General features: G+C 31.6%; 2 protein-coding genes across 5 annotated transcripts in view; both read left to right on the forward strand.

Annotated features, from left to right (window-relative positions):
• Positions 1-25,274, forward strand: part of Dys (Dystrophin) — a 433,719-nt gene that overhangs the window by 128,328 nt on the left and 280,117 nt on the right. For all 4 annotated transcript variants that reach the window (XM_089707820.1, XM_089707817.1, XM_089707818.1 and 1 more), the window contains one exon: positions 5,456-5,561. In XM_089707820.1, the coding sequence (XP_089563946.1) occupies positions 5,456-5,561 (106 nt within the window). The remainder of the gene's footprint in view (positions 1-5,455; positions 5,562-25,274) is intronic.
• Positions 22,449-23,428, forward strand: LOC149479190 (uncharacterized). Its single transcript, XM_089707887.1, has one exon. The coding sequence runs from the start codon at positions 22,663-22,665 to the stop codon at positions 23,332-23,334; it is 672 nt and encodes a 223-aa protein (XP_089564013.1). The 5' UTR covers positions 22,449-22,662; the 3' UTR covers positions 23,335-23,428.

The following is a 25,274-nucleotide window of genomic DNA, read 5'->3' on the forward strand; positions in this document are numbered from 1 at the left end:
CGTCTATATGCACGTTAGTTGAAATATAATTGAACAAGCTGTTAACCCTGACTTCGCTTGGAAATACTGAATTTTCAGTGTTATCTTACTTAAGGACAATAATTTTAATGAAAACATGATTTTTAAAGAGCAACTACGGAGTTTCTTGCCGGTACTTCTTCGTGAACTGATTTCTGAATCGGTGGTAAATCAAAAACTATGTTCTGACGACTCAAAAGTGCTTCTAGAAGTATAATTGAATAAATAAATCTTCGAGTTTGACTTTCAAATGCATTTTTTTCTTATAAAATGATAACAGTAGTTGACAGTAAGGAAATGACTATTAATATGAAATGAATGTTTGAAGTTTTTTTGTAAGATTAACACAAGAATGTACCTACATTTAAATCGTATCTTTCTACTAATGGCATATTTTGAAATTCATGTTGTACATACGAAAGTCTGTAAGTACAAAATACACTAAGAATCGAAAATAAATAACTTGCAAGCGAGAATTAAATAGTTTTTGTTGCATTCACGGGCTAGAGGGAGCTTTCACATCGTAACCTCATTAAGAAGAGCTTTGTTCGTAAATTAATTGAATTTTTTATAAGCTCGGTCGTCATTTTAATTTTAACCTTCTTTTACTGTGGTTAAGTGGAGTAATGTTATATGAACTATTTTTATCATTTGCTAATATTACCTATAGACTGAGGTTGTAAAATGGTTTTGTCCGTTTGATGTGATGTATGATTTTTTCTCAATAACTAAATGAGATTTCGCTGAAATATTATGTGTAGCTAGATTAAAGTCAGACATAGATTATAATATACTTAGTCTTTATTCATGTGAAAAACGCCCAGTGTTAAAGCTATGAGGAAAATTAGATCTTTGATTTTTTGAATAAATTATGTTATTAGGTAATACATCCAGCTGCTATCATTTCTTGGTTCGTTTATTATGCTGATAACTAAAATCCTGGTTGAAACATGTGTGATGAACCTAGTGTTGTTTATTCTCCTTACTCTTCACATATTTAAAGACTATCTTTTAGCAATAAGGTAGGTATTTATAGGCACTTTATATTAGACATGTTCCCACACAAATAGTCGACTCTGGTAATGGGAAATTTCCAGAAATTCGCACAAGATCGACTTTATTGGGTGACTTTATTACGCGCGGTGACCGTAAGCGAGGCTTGCAATCAGCGCCTGTGAGGTCAACATGTCTTTAGATATATACTTTAGAGATACGTTGTAGTTGAGTATTTGATGGTCTGTAATTTTTTTCTCATAGAGTGTAAGGCCTGAACTGAAAATATATTATGTAATATATCTGTGGTATTTGGTACGTACCACTTAAGTGCAAAATGGTGATTTTTGGGTATGAGCGTTTGAAAGTTTTCACGGTTGCTACCCTGTTGCTACAGATCGGAATAAACACTTGAGTAAAACAAATTTATGATATTTAAATGTCTATTATGTTCAAGTTTTGAACACTTACAAAAAAAATAAAAAAAATGTTCTAGTTCAAGAGTAATTGTTACTTAACATGTTTGTACCAAAAGAAAAAATGTGAAAATGTCTAAAACGTGTGTACTTAAGTGGATTAGAGCATATTTATTTGTACTCTTAATTAGTATTTATTCCTATTTTTACCTTAATGGAAAGGATTTTTCTTTTTTTTTTCGACGGAGATATAAACAGACATTAAAAAACAAATATTATGGGGAAACGTCTTCCATACAAATAGATTTAACCATATATAAAAACAACAAAAACGAATAGGAGTGTGATTTGCCACAAATAAGTACTCATAAAAAAGCCAGGAAATATTGTGATTTTCGTGCAATATGCAATTCTCTGATACTCTCTCTACAAAGTAAAATCCTAAAAGTAGTGTGTGTGTATGTGTGTGGTTCAGAAGTCACGGTAGTTCGCTTGCCTGCCGTGCTAGATGCTGCGGGATCGATCCCATCAACCGGCGACATGTACCAATGTGTCTTTTTCGGATGCATAAGTAAATTCTCTAATAACCAGAGATACATCTTCTATAACAAGAAAACATCATCATTTCTAATAACAGGAAAACATCGTGATGGCAACCGAGATTTTGGTCTGAAATCACCAAACAGCAGTGAGCAAGCGTGGTGATTACTGGTCATGTCTTCTCCTTGTGAGAAGATGTCTTTACCCTGAAAATAGTTACGAGCTGGATCCAGTCAAATAAAATTTGTTTGTAAAACGTACCACTACAACATTCATTCCTAGTCGTCATCACTGTCCTGAAAGTCATAAGATTGTTTCTAGTCGGACCATGAGACAATGATTTGAAATAATCATCATAAATTGGATCACTTATTGGCAGGAGATCTAAGATATCTTTGAATTTCAGAGCATCGATATTGATAGGCTCATTAGAGGCCAATGGCAAAGCCACTTCGGAGAATTCTATCTTTTCTCAGTTCTCTTAAACCAGAAATACAGAAACTCTTCATTTTCACTCAAAGAGTATTTAAAATCTACGTCATTAGACTTTTCATACATCAACCAGAAAATACAGTTCTAACCAAATGTAGTTTTGTCTGTTGCAGTATTTCTTTTGATAAAATGAGTAGGTAGTCAATAGTTTCGAAAATGGAAAGAAGTCAGATTCATTAATTAATTTTACATCATGGCGATTGCTGGTCATTTTCATTTATCTCGGGGAACGGAGATGGTGCTGTTTCTTTTTTGAATGAATCTTTCAATATCTGCTTAACAGGCAAGATATTATACCGTTTTTGACCTGGAAAACACTGAATATAAAATAAGCTACTCTACTTCTTCTGCCAAACGGTTAATAAAATGCCATAAGCATGATGCGATTTTATCCGCACCTCTTTGAGCTATTCCTTCATACATAACATAATGGAATGTTCGTTTAGTAGTAACTTTGCGGATTTTTAAATTGAAAGTCCAAAGTTTCTTTTATAAAAGGCTACAGATGCAGTTAAATTTGGAATCTGTAAACAAACAGCTTTTATCTTTTAGTTTCATAGTGAAATGTTGCCTTATGCTCCGATTTTTCTAAATCTATTCTAATCTGGGGCCTTAGACAAAGTAACAATTAAAAAACGATAACGAAGTTAGAAAAGGCAAAAATGTATGGGATTGACATACGCCGCGTTAGATCACGTGGTCTATCTAATATCAATCCCATACATTTTTCCTTTTCTAACTTCGTTATCGTTTTTTAATTGTTACCTTGTCTACGGGCCCTGACATGAAAGAATGAATTTGAAGAGACAAAGAATCAAACCTTGTGCGTGGAGGTATCGTTATTTGGCTTTTTAAACGTTTACCAATCTAACCAAATCGATTTAAAGATTGGTAAACGTTTCTGAACACACTAAGTCTAAGAGTTCTTGCATCACATGCATGTTTCTTTATAGATAATAGGCTTGAGACCTAATGTCTGAAGATTTAAATTATGTGCCAAATAACGTTATATTTAAGTAAGGGAGAACTCAGAGAAGACCTGTTAAGTTCTCAAATAATTTTATTTGATTTGGTACAAATAAGTTAAGTGATGATAATAATTATTCAAGTTTGGTCTAATTATGTTAAGTGCTCTTACGTTGTAAATGGCCGTTCGTTGATTGAGTATTCGTTTTACTAGTCTATGTTAAGTTATATTAATATATTTGTATCAAATAAAAATATTTTTTTTTGCACTTAAGGGGTTTTGATACAACCTATTTAAGGTATTTCTACTATCAATAGGCTTATGTGACATAGACCAAACGAAAGAGGACGTTTTTATCAGTATAGATGGCCAAAAAACAAAAAATGGCCATTTTTGCACTTACGAGGTATATACCAAACACCACAGATATATTATTATATTATATTGAATCAATTAGACTACTTCTAGAAACACTTGAATCGATATAACATTAATTTACTACCACTTGTTAACCCTGACTGATGACCTGTTGTTCGCTAAAAAAATCTACATAAGTAACTATGTCTGCACAAACTTATTTTGACAAGTATTTTGTTAATTTGAAAAAAGCTTTAAAAACCTCACATATGTTTATTATAACTAGTTAGATAGCAACGTTTAAAATAACTGATATAGATTGTTTATATTGAACTATCCCTACCCTACCTTTTAATCTCTTCAATTATCCCTTCCGAATTTTCTGTCAAATAAAAGTATAAAAGTAGAAAGATATAACATTTTATTAGTCCGTCCGGTCAGATCAAATATTGTTATATAAATTTTACGGTCAAATAAATTCGTTTTGTTAAAACCCACGTAGCGCTGTTATCATTTTACTGGCGTCTGTTTGCGCACTACACCATTAGAAATAATTTGGTTAATAAGATAAGTAGGTACTTATTCAGTTAAAATTTTTACATGTGCGAAGAATTAACTTTTTATAAGAATAATATCATCACAACAATCCAAATTGTTAATAATGTAATTTACGATGTTATTCAATTTTATTGAGGTTTAAATAAAAGCTTAGGAAGTTGAAATCATTTTGAAATACGTCTTAAACAACGATAATTTCATTTTTTATTGGAATATTTTAAATTACTAATGTGCAATAAAAAAATTCTTATAAATCATATACTAATCGAAAACTAATATCGATTAATCGAATCGTCGAATAAATTCTCGATTTCTTAAACATCTTTCTTCGTGAAGCAACAGTGCGAATGTATATCGTGTAGAAATATTCCGGAGCCCCGGAGCCTCCGGGCGATTTTTCGAGATAAGTAGGCTGTATCGATCCAAGCAAATTACTTACAAGACAGTATTTTTCCGCCAATCCAATATTATTTCTAGGAAAAGCTACCTGTGTGCTCATTTATTTTCTTACCATTTATTTATTCATGCGATGTTGATAGTTGATACAGAGAGCTATACGAGAATATTTCATATTTTGTTATGTTGAGGATTTATTAGTATTGAAATTACCTTTTTTGGCTTTGTATGGTTGAACAAAATGTATTCTGTCTTCCTACTTATATAAAAATTGCATAATAAACATATTCCAACACCTTCCTAACTCATATCAATTAAACCGAAACTCAAACTCAAATGTACGCTTAACAAAATGTAGAAATAATTATTTAATTCGGAACGCAGTGTCTACAAAGTAGAGCCGTCAATATGTGAATTGACGTGACGTGATGAGATCTGACGTGAAGTGACGTGACGTAATGTGATCTGACGTGACGTGACGTGACGGTATGCATTTTGAAAACATGATTTTTAAAGATTTTGTTCGATTTTGCTAGAGCGGCATTTATTTTCTGAATCTTGAATAATGATATATTTATATTCAATTCAATTTATAGTTCATATAAAATTAAAAGAGTGGATCGATCACAATAATAAAACAAGACGTATGTTTAAATACTACTAACTCTTAGACTTAATAGTTTTTTTTATTAATGATAGTTTTAATATTAATGTCCAGGGTGTACTCCGGGAGTTGGAGCAGAAAAAACCCCAGTTGGACGAACTGCTGCACACCGCTGAGAGTCTGAAGGGCACGGAGAACAGACAGCAACTACATGGAAAAGGTACGTGTTTATTTTATAAGTGTGAGATATACCTAGTATGGGCACAGGAAAAATTGCGAAATGAATGCTGTGTTTTAGAATATAAGGTACTTAACTATACATATATTATTATGGTGGTTTTAAGACGTTTATTTTGGTGTGTGCATTGGGACTTCTATGCAATTGAGTGAAGGCCCAAGAGATGACATGTTCCAGTGTAATTGTCCTATAGTAGATAAACATTTGGATTTGAACAAGTTTCGGTACCAAGAAAACATTTATTGGTGTTATGTGGGGTACTATTTGTATCTATTTATTATGCATGTACGGTGATTTAGTTTTTTTTTTATTCATATTATACAATAGATACTTATATATTTTGGCAAATTTAAATTCCAATTATATTAGATTTTTTTAAAGAAAACAATCAAATATGAATCACATCTCATAAGCCATTACAAGATAAGAACACTATTATTAGAATATTAATAATTAATATTAACAAAACAATAAATGAATAATTCGCGTCCGAACACAGCAACATCACTTCGGGCATCGCGCAAAAGGTAGATTTTACCTTTTTGTGTCGGAAGATTGATGGATTTATAATTACCCTCGAGATTTTCGACTCGTTGACAAATTACATTTTAGACGTGAATAGTTTGGGGAATAAAGTCGAAAGCCGCTATTATGTCCTTAACCGTGGCGGTAATGAGAGCGTAATTTGGAATTCAGGTTTTGGTGTTTATGCTCATTGTGAAACCTTTTTTAATATTTTGATGTTAAATGGTGAGTATAACAGCTTTTTTGTAATCTGCTGATTTCAATAAAATTTTGCGTGAATTCTACGATTTTAACTATTTTGGTTCTCATTTTAATATTGAATAACTTCGTAATAAAGTCGTAAGAAATATTAAAATTGGAAGTTAAGTTTCAAAACATATTTCTCTATACTGAACAAGAATTCTTATATTATGATTCATCCCAAATTGTCTATTTTTTTCTTAATTTTATAAGAAACATATCAAAATACACATTTCAAGTCTGCTTTTCGTTATTTTATAAAGGTATAAAATAACGAAAAGCAGACTACAGAAAAAGGGAACAAAGAGTTACCCGTCCGTCACCTGAAGCTTACATCCAATACAAGTTGCTAACTTTATTACATTTTTCTAATCTAATGAAAGGAAATCCCGTGATATTCAGCGCTTCGTAATACGGATTTGTTCAAGCAACACTGAACCTGAATGAAGGAATCTAAATAAGGCTTGCTACAGAATAAATTGAATTCTAAAGGAGACAATTATTAGGTGATTATGTGGTGATGTTGTTAACAAAAAAACACGGATTGGCTAACAATTTCGATATATTTCAGATTTTTTTATTTTATATATGTAGGGAATTTTAGCTAGAAACTTTAATATGTACACAGAAACATGGAGAATTTCAAAAACATACCTACTAATTCCAGGCATAAACTTACTATAATTTTACGGATATCAATTTATGGACATGAAAGTCGTTCTTCAACACATTTTATAAAACAAAGTCGCTTTCTCTGTCCCTATGTCCCTTTGTATGCTTAAATCTTAAAAATTACGCAACGGATTTTGATGAAGTTTTTTTAAAAGGTAGAGTGATTCAAGAGGAAGGTTTTAGTATATAATTTATTGGGTTTTAGACAAAGCGGGCGAAGCCGCGGGCGGTAAGCTAGTACTTTATATATCCGCAAAATTTACATTCCGTGTTATCTGAAAAATACCATAAATCCACAAACCGGGCATTGTATTTAAACAGTACTTTAAAAAATTAACAAACGGCCCATAAAACGTATCTGCGAGTCAGTTCCCGGGGGGTGCAATTAATCTCTTGTGTTAATCTCCGGAGTGTTGCCAATTAATTGATATCCACCATTTTGTTTTCTGTCAAAATAATTGCTTGAAGCAATGTTTATTTTCAATGGTTATTGTATGTAAAACAGTTTCATTGTAAAAGCTGGTTCGGGCTTTTCATAACAGGATGGTAATTTGGTTTTACTTTACCCTTATGCATGCTTGTTTTTGTTTTATCACCATTCTACGATTTTACCAAATTATTACATCAGACGATATTATATAGTTCGGATTCGTCTCAACGGAAAAATAAAATGCAATGAACAAGAACAAATTTTTAAGCCCAATTTTCACCACAGAAGCTTCGTTCATATTGTGTTGCATGAAAACATCTGTGACTGATTTTAATTAAACGTCTCCACCTCTTAGTTATATCTGAATCTAGCGGAAAATATGAGTTCTACTATCTTCCAACAAGTCTCTGAGTTATAGCAAGTCTCTTCTGTGCTCCACAGTAGGTTGGTATAAACAGAATTTGATAAAATCATCAACAGATCTTATTGTGTTACGAAACCTACCACATACACCTATTTGTGAACTATGTGGATCAAATACAATTAAACACGCTAGAAAACGGCCTTAATTATAATTATTATTGTGTTTTATACGATTGTCGTATAAAAAGTAAAACCGAACGTCAAAACTAGTCACACAAGAAAATTTATGGCAACGTTCAGGAATGGTAATAAAGATCAATTATATTCGTTCTTTATTTGTTGGCGTGTATGTGCATGTGTGTGAGTTTATGAATGTTTTTATGGTAAACGTTTACGAGCGGAGCGGGTTTACACCTGTTGTGAAATACGGCCATGAAACTATACATGTATAGCGGAGAAACTTAATGGTAAAAACTGAAAAAGAACCTATAGAAAATGAATCGATGGCAGGTTTGGATACTAAAGAGGTGATGGAGATATTTGGTTGGTGGTTGAAAATGGCTTCAATTACGACTTATAAAAACAAATGACTAAATTTTGTTTTTATGTCTCTCTATTTATATCTAGTATAATAATGTAACTAAATTTATTAAAAGTAAATGTTGTATTACTTTATAGACTCACTAAAATTGTGGTGTGGGTTGGCATGTTTTACATTTTTACTTAGAATTCGATATTTGTTGTACAATGCCAATGTACCCAATGCGCTGTTTTCGTGGCTCCAGCTGACTAAATAAGCTGTAATAGCTGCGTAATGTTCTACATTCTGTGTGTATCACTTCATTTGGCAAACAGTTACAAAAATGTGCCAACTGTAGACTGTGATCTTTGTATATCTAGTTGTTAGAAATACTGAGGTGTGGATGGCAATGAAATAAACAGTTGTTTGTTTTCGGGTATGAGAAAAGTACTGTTCAATAGTACATTTTAGTAATAATCGTTATATTATTTGAAAATACAGATGTTTAATTATTTACTAATCTTACGAATAGGGATTGAAACAAATAACTCTACCCGTACTATGTTTCTAATGTAATATCTTATTATTTTTGTATGGTGGAGTTATACTTAGTTTTTTTAATACGTGAAGGATGCCAAACTTATAATGTGTGGGGAAATAATTCTTGTTGCTATGGCAACGCGAGGACCAGACATAAGTTGGTACTGTCTAAAATGATTGTCATAGAGAGGAAAATTTTGATTATAGGTTTATCTGTAAAAGATGAACTCAAAAGTAGTGAATCGATTTTGATAATTATTTCTTCAGAAGACAAATACATTATTTTTCATATAATATACCTTGACCTATATTTTATTTTTATCCCGGTTGAGGTCAGGGCAAGGGACTGCCTTACCTGTATAAAGGATGTAGACATAGTTGTACGTTAAGTCGTCAAAATGGATTGGGGATTATCAAGGAAGGAATAGAGATGATACAAAACATGGCTGTTTTACCATTCTCAAATCATTATTTACGCTACAAATTATCAAAATAATGTTTTTTTTGGTGTATGTATACGTTTTTAATTGTATAGTAGGCAGTCAGAAAATTTGAATTCTATCTAAATATATTATGTAAAAGTGACTTCCAAATGAGAAGATTCTTTTGTCTATTCTTCAAATGAATAGTTGAAATTGCCAATCATTAACACTTGTGTGATTTTTGTAATTTTATTTGCGCTTTAGATTGAATATTTCGTGCAATTTTAACATACTACTACTGCGCAGGTCATAATTTTTAACGCGTAATAAGAAGTGGCCTATTAATTTTATCCTGAAGTGGCGAGTTATTAATGAAATAATTAAAGAAAACAAACGAAAATGATCTCTATACCTCCAGAGTTACGGAACCAGCTCATTCTATATTCTGTCCTTTTGTCTATCTGAAGGAAAGTATTTGAATCTATTGACCGTCAAGTTATTCCCGTTTCCCTGTCAGCTCATTATTTCATGCCTTCAGGCTGCTGTTCTTCTACGAACGGGAGTTAACATTATGTATTAATGTTTAGTTTATTTTACTGTGTACTGAGTTTCATGTGGAATATTCAGTTATTGAAATGTGGGAACATTTACTTATGTTTTATGGGAATAATAAATAATTGAAATGCGTGGAATAAATATCATATTAGAATTGATATAGATAGTTTTAGCGAGATCCTATACATTTATGAAGAATGTGGGCGAATGAAATAAGTTAAATCTTTGTTATGTTATGTTTATTTTACTTTGAGAAAGCTAAAAAGAAAACGTGTATGAATAAATCACATGAAATAATAACGACGCGTCAGTTTGTATTATCTATTCGTATTATACTATAGGTTATACAATTTCACGCTTCGTTACAATTTAATAATTTCAACGATGAATTAAATGTAAATAATTTACAAACTATCGTGAACATTATCATAAATAATGGTTTGAAATGTACGTTTTCATCGCATTTGTGTTTAATGTATTAACACCATTTTGAAAAGTAGAAAGGTTTGTATTCTGAATTTATTGTAAATTATGAGTTACGAATGTAGTTGTTACAATGTAATAAAAAATACATAATATTGAACTTTAAAGTATTTCAATAGGTACCAAATTCTTGGTCTCTTACACATTCCGATAAAACTGTATGCAAGAAACTATAGCAGAGTTTCTAACAGGTTTAATTACACTCCACCCGTTTAATAAAGCAGCAAATAAATTAAAGAAAACCCCTTTTATCGTGCTACGAATTCGAAATATTATGCTTAGAGCGTAGCGAGTCGTAGAGGGGTCTACGGAAGGGTCGTAGAGATAACGCGTAGACGGCTACGGCGCGGCTTGAAGGGATGAGAAGTGCGTCGATAAAGTGTCATTGTTTTAAGTGATTGTTGAAATTTTGTCTCTCGACTTAAAAAGATGGAATATATTTAAGAAATTTTGGGCAATTTAGAAAAAAAACCTTACTTAGACTTAGCCGCGGCTTGCGTGGAAAATTAAGTTTCTGTATTTTAATTCAAGTTTTAACTCAATTGATGAAATTTCATCTACCCACCACCATATTTAGATTATCAAATACTCAACGTGCTAAGTTATAATTTATAAGTCGTTCAGGTTTTCTCATATTTAAAAAATTCATATTTTACTATGAATAAAAAATTGTAGAATTTTAGTGAAAAGAAAGCTTAAAAAGTATTATTACCGTCTGTAATATTGCGGCGTGTTGCGATTGATGTTTTTCTTTTGTATCAAGTTCTGCCTTAACAAAGGCGCCATATTGTACAAGTAAAAACTGTGATTTTCATTACTACTGTATAGTTAATACCAAAAATACCTTACATAAAGGAATAATATAAATGTAATAATAATTTTAAAATACCGACATCGCTATAGAAAACTTAATTATAAAATTCAATCAAAACATTTCATGGAATCAAAAATCAAAGGAATGTAAAATAAGCCCCAGTAAATTCGATTTAATTTTATGAATATCGATATCTAATTGAAATAGTACATCCCTAAAGCAGGCGCGGTCGTGTCGATATGAGCAGTGGCCGCAGTGACCGTCCTTGCTATTAACCACTGCTTGTAACAGAAACATTCCTATTTCATTACAAACAATATTTCTTAACACATAAGGACTAGTTTCAATTGTTACTTTGAAGATTTGTACCAATTCTATATTTTGAACTTAATCACACCGCGTTAGAACTCAATTTCGGTTACAATCAAATGCACATAAGGATACAGCGATTGTAAATCTTGAGTAGTTGTGACGGAGGTTTTAATGGTATAAACAGGTGGAAGAGGTTATGTATGCTCGCTGTAAAATAGACTATTTGTTTTGAATAGAACACAAATTATTAGATTATATATACGAAAACTTATTTCAAGACAGTATTGGAAATCGCGTCTGTTGTCTTTTATCTTTGCATCGTATCATTCCTTATTTCTTATAGTAAATTAATACTGTTACTATTTATTTCATTTCCTGCAACCTCTACTGTGACCGCGTTATGTCGTTATTATGTGTTACTTGGCTTGACACGCTGCCGCGTGTCTAGATCTCAATTTTTTTATCATAATAAATACCTATTCACAGATGACAATCGCATCTATACAGATACGTGAGTTTAGTAGATAATTGTTACATTATAGACACGTAATATGTCAATCCTCTAATCTTTTTTTAATTATGTATTATCACTGACCGCGTGTATAACTGAATATATGCAAAATCATGCTTGACCGTATCTTTAAACATTAAAAAAATATTTTTCAGCAAGTTAAAGGCAATATTATGAATTTTACCTAAAGAAGTGATAGATAGACACTCTTCACATCATGGCTGACACAGCGCGTTGACTCCAAAACTATATAATTTTACTGCATTTACATTTATGGTAATTTTCGCACATTTCGAATAGAACATGATCGATGCTTCTCAGAGCAGAGGAGTAGACATCATTACTAATTCAGACGGGTCGGCCGCGGCCTGACGTCACGTTCCAAACTTTAGCCTGTCAACATCCTAATACTAGCTTATTTTACTTCCAAATACAATCGACCAGACAGTAGCCTCAACCCTGAGCTGTATAATGTATGGTTTATGATGGCGACAGACCTCGTAGTTTTTGCGAAGTCAAGAAAAATTACTTAAGTTCCACTGGATGTGAAATTATTTACGTCATAATATTAAGTTTATTAATTCGTTGTTTTTTTCAATTTAGATCTTATTCATGTTCATTATAGATCTTATTAAATTACTAGAACTAAAGTATTTGTGCAATATAGCTGCAAAACATCTAAGTGTGCTTTTACTTTATTTATAAACCATAATTTGTATTATTTAAATCACAGTACATGTAGAAGTTTGTAAAAAAATATTACAAATACGTAAACCGATGTTAATATAAACTTCTTACCATGCTCATTAATTATAATACGGAATATCAATTAATTTTATGTAAAAAGGAAATGAAAGAAAGCTTAAACTCAAGCAAACACACTCAACGTAGCGATATAAGTCGTCATACAACATGCACACGACTATAATTACCAAGTTTCGTGTAAATTACACTTACGAATTACCTAAATACAGTCTTAATATCATAATTATCTGAAGGATATATTAATAAGAGGCGGGAGGCTGGTTATCACGCAATCGTTAACCTATATCAGATGGGCTTGGGCGGCTAGGGCGGCTAGGGCGGGGGGCAGTAGCTCGCGCACTACGCGGCCGGCTGCACGTCGCGTCGCCACGATACATATCAACATTTAGTGTTTTAGTGTAATGTTAGTGATCTGCCTTGGAATGTGTAGTGTTTTCCAGCAATTACGTGTATAAGGAAGCCGTGAATACAGTGTGTTCTAATTATTAGCGCTAAATTCACAGTTAAATTCGATTCCAAAATATTGAAGCGTTTCTCTTGTTGCACGCCACTGTTTGTACAATGTTTGCGCTAAAAATCTAGGTTACAAACATAGTATAGTGCGGTTATAAAAACGGAATATAAATTGAATATTGACGTTTATAGGTGAAGCGCATCCGACACTGGTTTCATTATTTTTCAAGCTTTATACGTGGGTTTAACGGCTATAAAACGATGTACAGCTTGTTTGGTTTTTGTTGGTTGTGCTATTGTGAATGAATGGGACAAATTGACAGATGGGTTTTTTTAAACGAATAATATAATGTGTATAAAAGCTTGCATTTTAACCAACTTACAAATAAAAAATAAGGAAGGCATTTAAACTTTTACGTCTTATTACCCTTATTTATAATTAAGGTTAATTGTTTTTGGTACGAATGAGCTCTAAATGTTGTTATTTTTTTAATACTGAATAAAATATATACACTTCTTCTGTATCGAGATATCGACAAGAAATTCAAAGCCAATGTATTCTAGATACATATTATAATCATAGACATTATAAATAAGATTTGTTATTTATTTGCTAAAGAAAACGGCTGAACCAATTTAAAACAGATTTATAGCTTGGATAAGTACAATTTTATCCCCTTTCACCCCTATCAATGAATCGCTCGACGCCGGGGCGCGAGGTTAGTTTAAAATATTGATTAACCCAGACACAGTCGCGGCTACACGCTATAGTAAGAACAGAGGTTTCTAAATTATTTTAACTAGCTCTTACACTATCTGAAACCAGCAAATATGAATTAGATACACCAAATTTATAATATGGCTATTTTTTGAATTAGCTGGTATAAAAAAATGAAATACTTATTCAAAAACTAATCTATACTAATATTATAAAGCTGAAGAGTTTGTTTGTTTGAACGCGCTAATCTCAGTAACAACTGATCCGATTTGAGAAATTCTTTCGGTGTTAGAATTAGCCCATTTATCGAGGAAGGCTATAGGCTATATTATATTATCACACTGAGACCAATAGGAGACAACACACACTAAGACACGGAGCAATGCGGGTAAAACCGCAAGGCACAGCTAGTGTTACATACAACTAAAATTTAAGAAGAATTATTCTTATACAATATTTAAAAAACTAGTTAAGTTGCGCTTATAACGTTAGTAATTTTAAGTTACAAATACCCAGTGGAGATTTTAGCTCCCAATTAGTGAAGGATTTGCTAAAATTGCATCGATAGTTTCAGAGATAAGCTCGAATTTACTAACAAACTTTGATTTATTTCTCCCCACGTAATTCCCAAATTCCTGTATACATTGTGTGAAGTGCTGACCCCACTTAGCGTTAGGTGTAACAGGAGTATGGATAATCTATTTTATTCATTTAAAACACTTGAGTAACGTATTTGATACTAGATGACGCTGTTGGCCAAGGTGTTTAAGCTAATGTTATAAAGATGAAACATAAGTATTAATAATTGTATGTTTGTAATGTTTTGAGACACTACTGAGCTGATTTTAAAAATTCATTCACCAAAAGAAAGTTACATTTCTCCTGAATCCCATAGGGCATAGGATGTATATTTTGTGTTGTTTTGTCCCGGGTCAGCCCAGATGGAGCCGGCACGAACGACTAGTAAAATTCAATTTATTTATTTATTTTTTTTTTATTTTTTTTTGATTCATCTCTCAATTTCATATTCAGACATTTACAGACGAAAATTATTCAGCCAATTCAGCCAAAAACGAATTCATAATGCAGACATCATGTTCAGTAAAGAATACCCCACTGGAGGGTTTAAAGGTCCACATAAATAATTCCAATTGTTCCGAAAGGGACGATATTTAAAAATACAAAAATTAATCCCAATCAAAATAATAATTGGTGGCCGTAATCTGGGAAGGGTCGGGTCATCATCAACGGTCAAGTCGTACCTTGAATTATTTCACAACAGGGTCAATGGGAAGGGTTGAATAGCTCTTCTTTTCATATTACATAATATAATAAAACTAGTTGTTACTCGCGGCTTTACCCGCTTGGTCAAAGATAATACCGATGTCTATGAGATGTTTTACCGCGTTTAAAAATGGTATTTCTACAACTTTAGCTACTACTCTACAAAATTTTTCTAAAAAAAAAAATATCCGTTGTGATATGAAAGAAAGGCAAACAAACAAACTTATTCATTTATCATTTTTGTGAGGATAGTAAGGCTTATAAAAAATAAAAGTTAAATGAAGGATTGATTTTCTTAACAATAGTTCAGTATTAAACCTAAAATAGAACTCAGAGCCAACACAAACTAGCGTAATATAAAACTAACTCGATTTTAATCTTTGATTTTCGTTTGTAGACTAGAGTAGATAATTTTTGAAACAAAAGAAAATCGCAGTCGGATGAAACCCATTAGAAAAGGAGGGGAATATGATAAAAATGTAAGGAAAAATAAATTACGGTCAATCCGAGTTCGGGAAGCGGGAGGGGGGGGGAGCTTTTAAGAGAAAAAAATGGTTTCTCTCGATTTCCGACAAAACTACAAGTCCTATAGAAAAAAGTTTAATGGCAAAGTTGTAGGTAATTAAAAGTTCTACAACTTTTGTATTCACAATTTTTTCACATAACCTCAAAATTTAGGTGAAAAATTCAAAAAACCAAGTTTTTGGTCTTTTATTTTTATCTACTTCAAAATTTATTTTTTTTCTACGAAATTTGGTAGAAACTTACTTTATTATGTCCCAAATACACTGTAATTTATTTGATTGAAAATATTTATTTTTTCGCCTTAGTTTTAATTAATACCAAAAAAATAACCTAATTTTCAATCGAAAAGTCACCCGTCAAAATATCAGCTTCTTTCAAAAACTTGGGGTGCCTTTTATTCATTGAAATCTCTACTTTCATATGGTGTAAAAAAAATAAACACCACCATAGTAAATGTTCTCAGGAAATGCATACAAACAGTGTGAAAATTAGCTTTTACTAAATCAAGCACACTTCTCGAACTACCTGAAATGTTTTTATCGACATCATTTTGCTTTTGAATATGCTGTAAAATATTAAACTTAGAACAGATAATTATTTTTCTTTTGAAATATTACCGAAAAGCCGATACAAGAGAAGATATAGAGTTCAAGAAGTGTGCCTGATTTAGTAAAAGCTAATTTTCACACTGTTTGTATGCATTTCCTGAGAACATTTACTATGGTGGTGTTTATTTTTTTTACACCATATGAAAGTAGAGATTTCAATGAATAAAAGGCACCCCAAGTTTTTGAAAAAAGCTGATATTTTGACGGGTGACTTTTCGATTGAAAATTAGGTTGTTTTTTTGGTATTAATTCAAAATAAGGCGAAAAAATAAATATTTTCAATCAAATAAATTACAGTGTATTTGGGACATAATAAAGTAAGTTTTCACCAAATTTCGTAGAAAAAAAATAAATTTTGAAGTAGATAAAAATAAAAGACCAAAAACTTGGTTTTTTGAATTTTTCACCTAAATTTTTAGGTTATGTGAAAAAATTGTGAATACAAAAGTTGTAGAACTTTTAATTACCTACAACTTTGCCATTGAACTTTTTTATATAGGACTTGTAGTTTTGTCGGAAATCGAGAGAAACCATTTTTTTCTCTTAAAAGCTCCCCCCTCCCGCTTCCCGAACTCGGATTGACCGTAATTTATTTTTCCTTACATTTTTATCATATTCCCCTCCTTTTCTAATGGGTTTCATCCGACTGCGATTTTTTTTATCTTTTCATTATTTTTAAAGGCTTCTACCCCAGTCTATTGTACATAAAGTAGAATTGACGATAAAAAGTAGGAAAATGGAAAACAATTGTTTACGTAACGTTGTTTGAACTTGCTTTTGTGTTCATAATAATTTCCTTTTATGTTCAATAATCACCCTCGATTTGAATATAAATTGATTACGAATATTCATGTTTACAGTTATTGTTATTTTTTGTTGATATTACAAAAAATTAAATTAAATTACCAATTTAACGAAGAACTATAAAAAATACATAAGAAAGTACAAAAGGTACAAAGATAAAATTGTTTGCAAGAAGGACCAACATTTTTCACCATTGTAATTAGTCTTAGCTAACAGCGCAACGACCTATCTTAACAAGTTTATTATGTACCTTTCTTGATTAATTCATAATATAAAATGTTTCCCTATAAAATCATATTATATCAAACCTTTTTTCCGCGAATACCAAAGTGAAATTACGGCTATTTTACAACCCAAAGTAATCAATCAAATACCTTTTACTTATACCTTACACCAATACTTTTTTAATTTATTAATTTATAGATATTTTGTACATATTAAGAGTAGATGTACCTTGATGTAAAACTATACTATCAATTGCTTACATGATTTAGCACAGATTACTAAAAACTAAAAGATGTAGCTTACGTTTTACGTTTGATCTTTAAACAGCTAAACACACATAGATACATATTTAAGACACACATGCTCACATCACCCCTTTTTCTTCGAGGGTTGAGAATCATATAAAACTGGTGACAATGTATTGAAGGCGTATAGTGGAGTTTGATTTTGGGAACATATTTTTCGCTGCATCGCAACATTTCGCCTTTAGCGCTGGGCGTATTCTCGATATTGTGTAGGGATGTGCGGTTATCGATAATTTTGTTTAGTTTTTGTTAGACGTTAGTGTTGTTTCCTATCGTAAGAAATATTTATCATATTATAATATTTATGATTTATTATTTTTGTATCATAAAATGAATCGCAACTTAAATAAAACTTAGACACTTTCTATAAAACCGGAAACGTAGGTACGAAAATAAAATATTATATAATAAAATAAATAGTTCTTAAAATTACAGTCTTAAAAATATTTTTAATCACGAAAATTGGATTAATATGAATTTTACACATAACGTACTAGGGTAGCATACAACACTAGCAATGCCATAAACCTTTTCTGGATATTCCTACTCCTAATACCTTTCCTGCTCATGACGTCACAAGTCTCGTTAAGCCGCTAACTAAGCTAACTACGCTAGTCTAGACAATGCGAGAGGAAGCGTTACGTTATCTGTTCCAACTTGTGTGTCACTCGGGAATGAAAGGAAAAATACGTATACGAGTGGTATTACAGTTGTGAGATGATGAACAAGGAAATAGATCGGTAAATATGTATAAAATTGTTATAACGATTCGAACAGCAAAACATATTGACACAAGCAAGACACGAATCATAAGTTATATTAAATCAATTAAAAATAGAACACTTTTCATTTGAAATTAATATAGTTAAAGTTAATGAAAAATAGGAACCATATTTCGTGGATATAAGTTAAGTAACACGACTCCTATGAGAGGGTGGTATAAAAACTCTCAATGACAAGTTTCATTTTTTCAATATTGGTGTATCTCAATAAACAAAAACCATTCGAAAGAACTTTTAGAAATTACAATGTATTCATCAGATTTATTATCACTTCATTAATAAAGTCAAGTGCCATTCCATCAAGTAGGAATCATATCATGACATAATTAGTATAATTATTAATTGGCGTAATGATACCGCGGCGGAGGGAACGTCATTAGTTGGATGGATGAAATATCGCGGCCTTACAATTATAACTGAGTCAATTGTCAATTATTATTTTGTTTCGTTGTTCGTGGATAATGAGTGATTGAGTTTTTTCAATACTTGTCCCAGTTTTGTATTGTTTTCGATCTGTTCTTTATTTTGCGAAAGTGGTTTAAAATGTAGGTTTTGTGATCTCGTTTTTCTTGTTTATATTTATGTGCATGTGATATTAATAACTTTTAACCGCACATACTATTAAGGGATCAGTTGATAAAAATTTTATTTGTATAAAAGCTACATATAACAATAAAATGCATTTAGATTTAGTAGAAATTAGGGCCTATATTACGAAAATGCAAAGTATAACAAAAAAAAATACTAAAGCAAATTTTCAATATGTATTCATAGACAGAATTCATTTTGAACGACGTTGTAAAAGAAAATTATCGATAATGGCGCTTACAGCACTACGCTTGGACGGGATCCAAGCGAGCGCAGTCAGGTCAATAAATATGTATGAACGACCACTTGATGTTTTGTGTGATGCAATTATTATAGCCTATCTACTATATGCATAGTGTTTAGATATCGAAAAGTAGGATGGTTATATTTGTAACGTAAAAGAATGTATGTAAAACAAGTACGTATAGAAGGTATATAAGTTTTGAATGGACTGAATGAATTATATTTTCCTCCAAAATTATCTCAAAACGTAAACAAAGAAGGGGCGCTTGTTAGTTTTACGATAAATAGTTATTAAATCTCTATAATTATATGAGCTGATATATATGATCTATGTAACAAATAATAAATATGTAAATAAAAAAATATATTCTAAATTATAAAGTTCTAAAATCAAAGAGATACTATCATAAAATATCCGAGTATACGATACTAGATATTTAGAATACACAGCCAGATATATTCATTTTCATTTTCAAGGTGTACGATCTCACAACACAGACAAATCCCTTATTCCCAAACCAATAGGCCATAGGCAGAAATACTAATATCTTATAGTGAAACAGGGACGAACTAAATCTATGTAACCTATAAAAGAACACATATACCTACCTAGTTATAACTGACATTATATCTCTTATTAGAATTAAACAGAAATAAGATCTGTAAGAGTTTTAGAAATCATAATATCTCCTAATTCAAAAAGGAAACTTAAAATAGTGAAAATATCTCAAGTCGTGTTTTATGTATGTTCGTTCAAGCTCATAAACGCGTGTATTTCTGTCGCGTGCCATCGTAAAACATATTTTGATTGCACATTATTTATACACGATATATATGTCACTTCCCGTCGTATTAAATCACATTTTAATGTATGTGGATTGATGTAAATACAGAAAAAAATATTGTTAATACTCGTAGCAGTGTATTTATTATAAATGAAAAAAAAAAACATATTCTGCAATGTTGAAACTAATTAATAAGAAATATACGTGATTTTAAACGATTATTTCCAACATGCAGCTTAAAATCTTTTCATTGAGCAGTGATTCTTTAAATAATTTATGCAAATTAAAATAAAACATATTCAGATGAAAATTTCTAGTCGATAATGATTGCAATATTATTAGCATATTTTATAAAACTCTTGTTAAACGATCGATGCATCTCCACGCGTTCAGAATACTGAGACGGTAAAAAAATAAATGCACCTTTGGTATATACAATTTTGATGAATAAATAATTACTAAAGTATGCATTGAATTTGATTTGTTTTGTTTTATCTTTCAACTCATATTGAGTTGATAAGAGACTCGATAAATACTTTTTTTTATTAAATTCATTCTAAGGCTAATCATAGTAATTATATCGTCCAATAAAGTAATAACTAATACTACTACTGATTTAACTACCTCTTAAAGGTTCATAAGAATTTTGCAAGTGTTGTGTCTTGAAGCAATTTCTTGCAAATTACAATAGCACCGCATTTTATATTAATTAATTACATTAAAACATAATTAGATTAAGTAAACTTTTACCTTAATTTTATTGTTTTACTTCAGTCAACACAAGCCATTCTTAAAAATACTGCCAATTTTAAAGATTCATTCTTACCTCCGGCTATCTCTAAGAAGGTATTTCTTAATTTGTCGCTACATTATCCTTGGCGGCACGGTTTTCTTAAAAGCCTCTATAATTTAAAGCCAGTAATGGATGTACCTTTATAGTCCTGTTCAATGTTTAATGCGCCGTATCATTGGTACTCAAAACTTCAAAAGTTAAAAGTAAAAAGAATATCATAGGTATATAATTTATTTCTGCGCTCACGGTTTAGTCACGAGCGTATGTTTAAAACATCATGTTGTCGTCTTAAATCTTAAATTGATTAAAAATATTAGATGATTTGATATTATGTAGATTTTCTATACTGTTACTGTATACTAATGTAATGCAATGCAAAGAAATTTTCAAAAAAATGTTAACTAATTGTTGCGAATTCGCGAATACTAAATAACAAACAAAATTTATTTAAAACACACCAGTAAAACAGAAATACAAGAAAAAACTTTTCAATCCGCTCCAAATTCGGTCTCATGGGGCATTAGCCATTATCTGATTGATTTTCTTTACAAACATCATTTATACAGAAAATAAATTAAAAAAGGAAGTATTATCAAAAAGTCAAGCGATAGTACCAATACTAGCTAGGTTTAGATGTCTAGGACATAGCGATAGCCTGGATGGGAGCCAACATTGACCGGTCAGAACTGTCGATTAGTCGGCGAAAATATCTGTTCTATGTAAAGTCACATAATAGATAGGTATAGTAATAAATATACTATGTAAGTGAAGATATTTGATCATCATTGAAAGTTATTTAAAGTCTCTATGTTAAATATGTAAATAAAATAACTGGAATCATATTTTGTCAGTCAGATGGAACGACTTGATCGACTCAATGGAATTTTTGCAATGTTAATTGTAACATTAGGAGAAATCAAATAGCTCGAATACTTTATAATAAGCCGTAAGTCTATTCTGATACAATAAAAAACTGGGATACTTATTGCATAAACAAAGTACTATATTTATTTATATATTAACTATATATTGCAACTACTTTATTCAGTCGAGTTACAGCACGCCTCAACGTCCTCAATGTTTTAGTTTGAGAAAGTAACATATCGGTAAAACTACCAACTCAACTAGTACCACGTCAAAGCTTAATGTAGTGCATACGGAAAACAAACCAACTTTAAATTTATAAAATTAATCAGCTTAAATCTTAATAATACATTTTTGTACCACAGAGTTCGTTGCCATACTCTTGAGAGTCGGCTTGACCGATTTTTATTAAACTTTATATTATGTATATTCGTAGGTTTGAGATTGGGTTGTAATCTATTTTTCATATCCTTAAGTGATAAGGGTGTGCGAAACAACGTTTACCGGGTCAGCTATCGATTGTATTGTATATTTATACAATCGGTTTGATATGTTAATGTTCACCTACACATTTTGTTTAAAGAAATTTTATTAAACGGTAACGACGATTTATTTACAATTTAAACAGATAACTTTAATACTATAAAGTTTGTGGCTTTTGAATGAATGCACTGTATTCATGTTTTATATCAGTCAATTGTCAATTTTATTTTCTCTTCTTTTAAAATACAAAACACACTTCGAGGCAGATCTTTTCCGAGGTAAAGTGAAGTGTTGGTGAATCAATATTAAATAATAATGTGCTTTTCGTTTCAGTCCACACGTATACGGTTGTGATTTTCTTTCCTCTGTAACGCATTTTAAATGTGAATTAACTTAGTGTTTACTCAATTTTGATAAGCTTTGTGTAGTCAATTTGTAAGTGTATACAAACGTTTTGATGTCTATATAGAAATGTCACAAACACAGGGTTTCGCGCCAGAGAAAGCGCAAGAATTTAATCCGCGCGCTGCCCAGAATGACAAACGGGTTCAGGGCAAAGAGCCGAATCAGAACGACGCCGATAAAGCCGGCGAGAAAGCAAAGACTGAAGACAAACCGGAGGTGAACCTCCGTCAGAATGCTGACAGCAAAAATCCATTTTCACCTAACTTTTATAGGGGAAGAACGACCGGTCACTTCGAGATGGGACCGCGTGGTTTGGATTATTCTCCCCACAGGATGGGACTGGAATTTTCCAATCGTCTGCGGGAATACGGGCCGCAGAGGTCGTCATCTATTCACGGGCACGAGTTGACAGATGGTCCGCAGATGAAGCCAGAATATTTGGGGCATAGAAGTCATTTCGGTAGTCAGATAGTGCCGGGTGGGATTCACCCAGACGTGGTGTATAGGCAGGAGTATTACGGGCAAGTGGGGTTCCCTCCATCTAGAACATCGAGATTTTCATCGCAGGAGTACTTGAATGCGCCCGCGCAATATGGCCGGTGGCCGGACTACCGGGCGGAATATCGACAGCGCCGCAGATCTCAACAGGACTTGCATTCGCTTGGTCATAGCCCTGAGTCAGGTATGAATTTGGTAGAATTTAAACTTATTTTTAAATGTAAAAAAGGCCAGAAGTGACTTCCGCTAACGGACTTTACACCAAACAATAGCTGTATTATGTGTCACATAATTGGTGCTCTAGGGTTAACGCTATTGTTTTATTCTTGTTTATGTGCTTAATATAAGGGAAATTGTCCCTATTAGTTGATTATGAATGATTACGTGTTTATGAAATCATTTATTATTTTCATTACAAGCAAGAACTAAAGAAGAAGAATTTTCATTACATTACATGCATTACGTACATTTTTCTTTAGATTAGAAGCTTTTAGAGATTAGACGTTACTTCCGTATAAGCATTTCTTTTAATCCATTAATAAAGCCATATAAAAAACACACCCACGTTTAGAACTATACTTACACACCACTTATAAAAGCAAACTCACTCATAACAATCTTATAAAAATTTAAAAAGTCCGCTATAAAAACACTTCTAAACATTGGAACGAAACCGTCAAAATTCACACAGGCTCGTTAGAGGCAAGATTTCTCCCCAAAATGTTTACCTGAGCGCCAGCGGGGTCATTCACCCCGATCGATCCACTCAACTGAGTGTAGCGTACTACTCATTATACTATTTCCTTCGTAGTATTAGCTTGCAGCGTGACTTTCGTTGTTACTGAAAATGGTGTAGCTTGGAATAATACAATTGTTTTGGTTATGGGGTAGTTATGTTTAAAATCAAATAGGTATTATAGAACGTGTAAAAAAACGAACGTTAATTTTTAACGTGTAGCGTAATATTTATTGTGATATTTTTTCAGTGTTTTCATTTTTAAATGCATTCTGATTTGATTTCATTTAAATATTTAAGGTTAATATTCGAAAAGCTTTACATTTCATAATAAATTGCTCAAATATTGTTGTTCATATTGCAGTCGAATCAAATTATTCCAACTACCTACACGAATAACGTTTACTAAGTTATAGACGAATAAAATAAGCTTTAAAACCGTTTGATCGTTGAACTTTGACACACGAGACACAATTGACCAATTAAGATCGGTTGATAGCAAATCTCAGCTCGTCTGACTATTAATTGTGAGGGTAGTTTGCTCGTTTCTATTGACAATCCGCAAAGCAAACACGAATATGGAAGCAATAGGGCTGTGACTTTGAAATTTAAAACGAAATAGGAAATAAAAATAAGAAAAAACTTTGACTGAATAAATAAATTGTGTACAATGGTTCATTTCATGTTCAGTTAATTTAATTCAATTGATTAAATGTTTCGTGTGCGCTGAATTAATTATTAAACTCACCAATAAGGTTTAATGTATAAAGGAAAAGTCACCCTCACAAATACGTTCAAAATGTGTTTTTGTGAGCAGCAAAGTAATCTCTTCTAGGTCAGTAATTGCTTCTAACTAAATAACGAATAATAATTGTGAAATGTATTACATACTTTAAAATCTGTTAAATAGTTCCAAAAAAGCTTTAAAACATTAACTATAAGATAACTAAATAAATAAATCTGTGGCTTGTTTGAAAATACTTTATAAGCACACTTTCGTATTTATACGTTGAAATTATCGATATACAATATACTGTATATAAAAATAAACAAATCAAAATGTACTTTACGATCAGAAGTTAAAACTCAAAAATAAAAATATTCATGCATATAATATGAAACGCTTTCAATACAAATGTTCAATAAATGTAAAAGCCGAATAGTAATGATGTAACATGGAGGAAAAATGCAATAGAATTTTGTTCCGATACGGTAAGTTTTAAATTCGCACGCGGTGAGAATTCTCTGGAATTGATTGAGCACTAAAAATAGTCTAACCTCAGACGGGACAGTGGCCATGATTTACGCCATTATTAGTGAAAAATGGGAAAAATTGTTTGAATTTAGTACTCATCGTAATATTTTTCGTATTATATAAAGTTTGTGGTAGATGTAGTTTCCCAAACTAACTGTTACTTCGAACTTAACAAGTAATTTTGCCATC

Source organism: Colias philodice, chromosome 20, assembly GCF_061535455.1.
Source record: "Colias philodice isolate Cphi_HAF_F1 chromosome 20, ilColPhil1 Martin Lab GWU primary, whole genome shotgun sequence".
Taxonomy (NCBI): domain Eukaryota; kingdom Metazoa; phylum Arthropoda; class Insecta; order Lepidoptera; family Pieridae; genus Colias; species Colias philodice.

Bases quoted from the DNA above. Each gene is read 5' to 3' on its own strand.
- LOC149479190 (XM_089707887.1), top strand. From the start codon at position 22,663: ATGTCACAAACACAGGGTTTCGCGCCAGAGAAAGCGCAAGAATTTAAT.